Here is an 8,141-nt window from a genome sequence, read left to right as displayed (position 1 = left end):
CTCTTTCCAGAGAGCCCTTGAAGGTGACAACAGCTGCCAGCTACAACGCGGACCAAGAAGCCAGTTTTCTGCAGGTTCACAACTTCCTTCAGAAGGAATTTAAGGAAGGACTCCATGTCAACATGGTCAACAGGAGAACAACGCCTGTTTGAAGTACCTTCCTTCCTCATGCTTTTTGAAGAAATATTGAAGCAGAACGGAGCTGTCATGGAAGAGAAGGAGTGATGTTAAAATACCCTCTCACCTCTTTAACTGTGGCATGTGTTGAGGTAGCAAGTGGAGATCCTCTGGACCAGCATAAAGATACCACACGCTCGTAGCTTTTTCTGAAGCCGTTTGGAGTTTGTTTCTTTGAGTTCTTGGTGTCACGAGATGAAGGCAGTTCATGTTCCTGCACTTCTGTAGTGTGTACAAAGTCTTGGAGAACCTGCAATGGACTTGCCACCAGTGTGTTTCAAAGGATTACAGAAAAATTGTTGTGCCGCGCTTTTTTTTTCCCCCCCTAGAATTGAGATCCCTTAATAGAAACTTGCAAATGTAATTTATAAGCAAGCTCAAGGATGGCTATGAACTCCTCAAGTGAGCCACCTTCCTGTGACACAGCAGAAGCTTTGCCTCTTTCAAAAAAAAAACAACACAAAACAAACAAACAAACAAAAAGGAAAAAAAAGGAAAAAAAAATATAAAATCTTTTTGAAGGCAACACTCTGTAGAACTGCCCTGTGCTGCTGGAACCGGGGAGCATCGGCGCGCTGAGCATCACAGGCTCCTGACGGGGTGGTTGGGGATCTCCCAGTTCTGGGTGTTTGGTGTCCCCCCCGGCCAACGCAGGTGAGGAGAAGAGGGTGGGTGCCTCTTGGAGCACCTAGAAAGGGAAGGATGAAAGTAGGTGGGACTTGAGCATATTTACAAATATCATTTCTTGCCTAACATTACGAAAACTTGAATTCTCATTTCGACTAGCCCTAGTGCCTGATCCGGCAAGGTGCTGAGTGCTGGCTGTCAGGAGCCCCTGGAGACTGCCGATGGTGGGAGCCAGGAGCAGAGCTGAGCTGGGGTGGCCAGTTCCCTGCCACTGGATTCCTGTTTTCCTTACTGCTTCACAAGTGCAACACTAACGCTACTGGAAACTAAGCTATCTAAGCAATGTGTGCAAGAATCTGAGAAGTTCACGCGTTTGGACCAGCAAGGCCTGGAGCGATGGGAACGGAGCGTTGGCTCAACGGATGGCAACTTTGTATTTTTTAAAAATAGAACAAAAATAATCACCGTTTATGAGATATTTATTAAACTCTTTTTATTCTGAATAAGTGCCGCATGGTGCAAGGTAGAGTTGCTTTTAGATGGAAATGACGGTTCAACCTAATTTAATTTATTTTGCAATGATCAATCTACTTCCGTGCAGAGAGCCCACAGCAAACTCTATGCATCCACCTGAGAGGGGAACTGATTTGTACCCTTTGCTTCTGTATGTTTCTAAAAAGGTCTGATTATTTTATATTTTTTTTCTTTTTAAAGTCCCTCTTTTATTTTTTACACTTAGGCTTGGAATCTCAAAGCTCGAGGGCCTGGCTCAAAGGTGATTAAATTTACTAGTACTCATGTTAATTTAGTGACTGCTTGACCAAGCCATGTAAGAATGAGGTGCCCACTTCCCCTTGGATTACTTAGGTGCAGTGAGAGAGGAGCATCTAATCCCTGTAGATTCCTTTGAACACACCCATCTTTTTTGCCCAGAAAATCTTTGCTACCAGAAGACTAGAGAAAGGGTGACAAGAAAAACAGAATCATGGTTTGGAAAGCTTGCCTCACTGATGATGGGAGATCTCAGCCAAACCATTACAACTTCTTTAGTCTTAATTTCTCCTGCGATGGCCACAGCATCAGGGGCTCAGTGTCTTGGGTACAAGGCTTCAGCTAGAGGAAACAAGTCCTCCAGGAAAACCCTGGAGAAGCTGCCTTAACATCCCACAGAGCAAGTTAAAGCCCCTCTCTCCCCCCCGCCAAGAAAACCTGCTCAGGCCTCTCTCCTTGCAAGACCCAAGACCCAAATCTTGATTCGAAGCAGAAGTCTTCCCCTGGGCACTGGTCAGCTCTGCTCAGCCCCAGCCTGGCAGAGCCAAGGTGGCTTGGAGCCTCCATCCCTGCTTCTTAAGAGTTTCCATTCAGGTTAAAACTCTGCTGGGATCCTTTTTCAACCTTCTGAACTCTGAGAGCTAAAACTAATGGAGTGATGGGAAAGATTTAAAAGGAGAAAACGCTGTGCTACTTTCTGTATTAATACACTACGGAGAAAGGTATCACACAAGCTTTTTAAAACAATTCAAACAGAGGCAGACAAGAAAACTTTTTTACCTACTTTTCGGCTAGGACAACATAAAAGAGTTCTAAAATTATTAGAGTTCTTGATGAAAGGTTTTTTTTACAAGAATCTTTATGCTTTCAAACAATAAATTATTTCCTACTTTTTGAGACTTCGTAATATTAAAATACTTTGATTAGCTATGATAGAAGTAGAAGTTTGCAATGAAAAAAAAAAAACCAACAAAAACAACTTCTGTCTCATTAGTGTGTCATACTAAGTGCTAATTAATTTACATCTAATTATAGTTGATGTATTTTTCAAGTGCAATTTCCCAGAACTATTTGTTTCCCACTGTGTTAATAAACTAATAGTTAGAAATAAGTCCTCATCTGTGTTTCCTGTAATTGAGAATAAAAACATTCCCTTTAAAACCAGGAGGTTTAGGTATAGGCTGTTTTTCTAAACCCACGTACATTGAACTGGAAGTTGACAGTGTGAGGTTTGCTCAGTCCTTGGTTTTGTTCTTTTAATCGTCCTTCTCCAGTGAATGTGTTTAAAACCAGCCATCTGATTCCAGCCAAATCCAAGGCTTTTCTGGAGCTCAGCTCATCCCTGCAGAGGCACGTGCAGGATTTTTACTCCACATCTGCAAGAAAATTTTTTTTAAAAAAAGGCTTGCCAAGTGTTTGGGGATGTTCCTTGTGCCAGGGCCTCCTCCCCCTGTGCAGGGCTGGTTTCAGCAGCTCTCCAAGCACAATGTCCTGCTCCTGTCCAAGCTGGAGCATCTGCCCCTTCTCCAGGAGACACCTTTGGAAAAGGGATGCTCATGGGATATGGGGTCTGGCCAGGGAACAAAGGTACAGGAAGATAACAGAGACCAGAGCTTTCGTCCTGTGGGAGAATGGGGGGGCTGTGATTTAAAACTCATGGTCTGTGTCAACTTGCAGGGCAGTCTTTTGTTCAGGAAAATCAAAGAAAAAAATGGGATTTCATTTGAAAGTTTCTATTTAAAAAATGCTCCAAAAATCAGTCTTTTCCTGTGGAAAACTTTGATCCTGGCAAAAATGAAAGATTTGCAGCCTTCCTGCCCATGAACAGTGTCTTGCTCCACGGCTCATCTGTCTGAATAGAATTAGTTTGGACTCAGACTTTGAAACCACTCAGTGCTTGTTTAAAAAATTTTTTAAAAAAGTAAATAATCTGTTCTTCCACATCTCTCTGGTTTCCCTGGACAGCACTGAACACAAATTAGTCCTCATTTCTCAGCAAGGCCTGCAGATATCATCATCATATCATTAACAATAATTGGTCTTTTGGTGTTACCCTATAACATTCTGTAACAGCAGACCTGGAAAAAAAAACCACAACAAACTATTGGATCAGATTTGATTTTCCAAGAAACAAAGTTTCAGGTATATTGTCAGCTCTCTCCTCCTAGTTTCTCATACACAATAAGGATAAAAGGAGAAATCACTTCATATGCCCATACATCTAACTATACATTATTTTTATATCTCCTTTTCTTTCTGTATGGATCACATATCCACAAGGGCTAATATATCATGTCCCTTGAGGCTGTATCTCTGTCTGCAGTTCAAAAGTGTTATTTCCACTGTGCTTCAGTTCTACTGGTATAATCACAATCATGTATAATGTACTTAACCCTTACTTTTTAAATAAACCATTTTAAATGTATTCAGTTTTGTGTGGAGAAAGGTACATAGATTTTTAACTTCAAGATTCTCTGAACTGAGAGTTCTGTGTTTATTTTTTCATGTTTCTACCTATTTTGATTGCAGCTGGGAGTGTTACTGGAAGCCAGTAGATCAGAGAAAAATATATATTCCTGTGGTCCCACAGACCACGAATTCTCCAAGGTTAGCTACCTTCACAATACTTCCAGGCATTTGGGTTGGGAACTAAGTTTCTAGTTTCCAGCTTAAACTTGGCCCACGTGAGACACACTCTGGTTTTGGTGCCTGGTTTGAGCTGGGTATGATAGCCAGGGGCACTGCAAACCACCAACAAAAATAAGCCAGTGTCTTCTGAAGTGTTAGCCCCAAGCCTGTGCTTTGCCTCCACCTTTGAAGGTTTCATGTGAATTCACTTCCAAACATCCTCCTCTCCCTGCTCTTGTCCACTTGGCCAGAAGAAAGCTCAATCCCCCATGGAGAAGCTCCAGGAAACCTTGCTCTGATCACCCCCAGAAGACCCCAGAGGTCCAGGCGGTGCCAACCATGGGGCAGCAGCTCAGCAGCCCCTCAGCCCTCCCTGGCAGCCCAGCAAGCCCTGCAGCAGAGACAGCATTTCTCCTCAAATACCTCTTAACTTCACCTTCCATGTTCCTAAGCCTCCAGACTGTCCTTAGAGCTGGAGGCTGCCCATGTCTCTGCATCTGCCTTTCTCTCCCATAGGGGTCATGGATTGGCACGTCTGGAGGGAGCCAGAGGATTAATCCTTTTGAATGTCCCCACTGCCTGGTGGTGAAGCCATTTAAAGCTCCAGCCTGGAGCTGGTTCCCTTGAACTCATTTGAATAAAGGCTCTGCCCACATTGCTGAGAGCTCCTTGTGTAAATAGGGACCCCAAGAGCCACGGCTGCCCTGGGGTGAGCAGGGATCTATCAAAAGGAATGTTGCTTGAGGAGAAAATGGAGACAGAGTCCTTAAAGCTGCGGGAAGCGGAGGAAGAGTCGAGTGGTCAGGAGTTGGTATTTCCTTGGAATGAGAACACTAATGAACATGGGAGGTGCTGAAAATAAAAGGGAGTGTGGAGTGCCCTGCACCTGTCTGCAGGGCCTGGCTCCCTGACCTGGAGAGGCTGGGCTGTGCTGGGCTCACGTCTCCTCCTTCATACCCATGGGAGCCTAGTCAAAAGTAAACAAATGTTAAAAAAATAAATAGAAAAACCCCACATAAAAAGAAATAGAACAGCAACTAGAACAGCCCTTATTTTGCTTTGTCTTCAGTGGCAGCAGGATTGCAGCCCTAGAATTAGGGAGCTTCTGCAGGGTGTCAGTGGTGACACTCCTTTGTATCACAGATCCATAGAACAGGTTAGGTTGGAAGGGACCTTAAAGACCATCTAGTTCCAACCCCTTGCCATAGGCAGGGACACCTCTCACTAGACCAGGTTGCTCCAAGCCCCATCCAACCAGGTATGGGGCAGCCACAGCTTCTCTGGGCAACCTGGGCCAGGGTCTCACCAGTGTATGAGCCTGCAGAGCCTTCCAGGACCACCCTGGTCTCACGACACCAGGGCAATGCAGACTTGGGAGCTCAAATATTGCCAAGGAGCTGCTATTTGGAGAGCCCTGTTTGCTGAAAACACGTTTAAGCTGAGAACAGACCAGGCACAATCTCCTCTGCTCAGGGTTGTTCTGACCTGGGAAGGGTCTTTGGCAGAACATTGTTCTGCAAGAAGGGAACCACAGAATTGGGTTAATTTGGCTGTGGTAAACACTGAGGCTGGTCTGGAAGAAATACAGTCAAGTGGAAGAGCTGGGGAGCAGAGCCACAGGAATACCTCTGCTGGGGACAAAATAATTCAATAGTTGGTCTTGAGACATCTCCTTTAGCATTTTCTCTGGTAAGGAAATAAAAATGTATCACTCAGTGCTGTTAAAGTACAACTAATTACAACCCTCTCTGCTTCCCAACAGGTCCTCATTAATAGTCTGTTTATATTTAATGTGATATTGATTTTTAAATGTGAATACTTGCCAGCTGACGCAGGGAGACTGCAGGAGCCATTCCTAGAGGATTGTGTGCTGTGGTCTTCTGGATGTGCAGGTAACTTTAGGGGTCTATTTTAGGCCTTTGCTCCTCCAGAAATCAGTTTTGCTTCTTCATTTGCCAGATGCCCACCGGCCCCCCCGGCAGGGCAATTTTATCTCAGTGCTGGGATGGAAATTCCCAGGTTGGGAACAGAGGCTCAGCCCAGGGGCAGAGGAACCTTTTGGCTCTCACCACAGCAGGTGCAGGTGCCACAAGCCAGGACCACCAAGTACCTGCTGGTGGTCCCCAGACACACACCCAGCCTGTGCTGGGGGGAGCAGGTCCCAGTGCCTGGCAAGGAGGTGGCAGCAGTTCTTGTAGCAAACCCACAGAGCAATAACCCCACCAAACAGCTTCTTCCCCCAGGGACTGGTGGCTGTAGGTCACATTCTTGGTGCTGGGGACAATGTTTCACCTTACCTGCTGTAATGGGAATTTTCAGTCACCACGGAAGCCTCTGCCTTTCCTTCATGTCTTGTTCACACTCCCAGCTCCTCTCTGCAGGGAAGGCTGAATTTTTTCCCTTCTGATTTCCCTTCAGTTGTTCCCTGGGTATTTTTAGGAAACTCAAACCAAAACCAAAGCCTGAGGAATGTACCCAGACTGGAGCACCTACACGAGAACAAAAAGCATGATTCTTGCCAACACTGGAAGAGACACAGAGACCAACAAAAAATATTAATGAGTTCTCATCCTTGCAACCCTTGTAGGCTATAATTAGTCTAAAGCATGATCATTAGCACTTTCTTTCTCAGCAACCAGAACCTTGCTTTGTGCCCACTTTTGCAAACACATGTTCACTTTCTTACACTCAACTTGAGGAGGACCTGTGGAGTTTGTAGCATCAAGGAAGCAAACTCAGGATGCAGTTCCTGAGATCGACTGATGCCTGGTGGGATCTAATAAGAGTCCACTTCAAAAGAAAAGAAAAGAGTCCACTTCCTTTTCTGCTTTAAAGTCTGCTCCTTTCAGGATTCTCCACTTCCATGAGAAGTTCTGGTTTAAGTGTAAGCCTCTATTTCTCCCAGCCCTAACCCAACATATCACTGTGAGCATCCTCCCACAGATGTGCCCATGGTCTCTGCTCCCTGCCTTGCCCCATGTCCCCAGCACCCTGCCCAGTCCCCTTCCACTCCAGTTTTGCACCACGTGTCTTTGGTTCATCCCATGACTCCCACCTCCCCAGCAGGACCAGGATATCAGATGCCCATACCAGGTTCAGACACGTGCCCATGCTCCCTGGGGTGTCTAAGCCAGCCCAGTCACACATCCAGCAGAGTGATGGTAACCCCTTTAAGCCATGTTTCAATTATAGTTATTTTGGATCAATATTTTTTAACTTATTCTTCATTTCTCTCTCTTCCCCAGACTCCCCTCTCACCTTATCTCCTTTTTCAGATTGCCCTCATTAATTTGAGCTGACACCTCTGCACCTTTATTTTTACCTTTATCCAATTGGGCTCTTCATGAAACAGGACTGGAGTAGCTTTGACATTATCTTGATGTGATAACATGATATTTGCAGCTTTCCACTGGCACTTTTCTAACCATTCTATTGACATTCAGACACTGTCACCCTCCTCAGTTTGACATTGCAATTGTAATGTCACCTCCATAGTGGCCTCTGCATTGACATTATCATCAAATTAGCTTTACAGTCTGCTGAAATATCAAAGGGAAGGAGAGAGCTTGGCCCCAGCTGTGGCAGTTCTGGTTCGGGGTGACAGAAGCCACGTCTGGAAGAAGGAAAGGGTGGGTGCTGGAGTTACAGACACATCAGGGCAAGCCTGGCTGGTGGGAAGGCAGGCGAGGACGGGAGAAGTTTGACCTAAGGAAGAAGAGGCACAAGACACCAGGAAAATAAAAACAAATGATCAAACAAACAAAACCAAGCAAACAAAAACTCACAGCAACGAGTAAGAATAATTGAGATTAATTAATATATATATATATATATAAATACATAATAAGTAAGTTATAAAGAAGTTTTGCTCCTTCTGCCACTGTGCCCAGCTCAGCCCTGCTGTGCAGCCTGTGGCTCCGGGGCCACGAAGACACCCG

At 45.0% G+C, this 8,141-nt stretch overlaps 1 protein-coding gene across 1 annotated transcript in view; it reads left to right on the top strand.

Moving 5' to 3' along the window:
• Window positions 1–152, top strand: part of LOC104393223 (voltage-dependent calcium channel gamma-5 subunit) — a 100,664-nt gene extending 100,512 nt beyond the window's left edge. Inside the window, exon 5 of the mRNA XM_010002701.1 lies at window positions 1–152. Coding sequence (XP_010001003.1) covers window positions 1–152 — 152 coding nt within the window.
• The last annotated feature ends 7,989 nt before the right edge of the window (window positions 153–8,141 follow it).

This window comes from Chaetura pelagica, unplaced genomic scaffold (assembly GCF_000747805.2).
Source record: "Chaetura pelagica isolate M959 unplaced genomic scaffold, ChaPel_1.0 scaffold47, whole genome shotgun sequence".
Lineage (NCBI taxonomy): Eukaryota > Metazoa > Chordata > Aves > Apodiformes > Apodidae > Chaetura > Chaetura pelagica.
The sequence above is the reverse complement of the archived record's forward strand: the minus strand, read 5'-3'. Positions and strand labels throughout refer to the sequence as shown.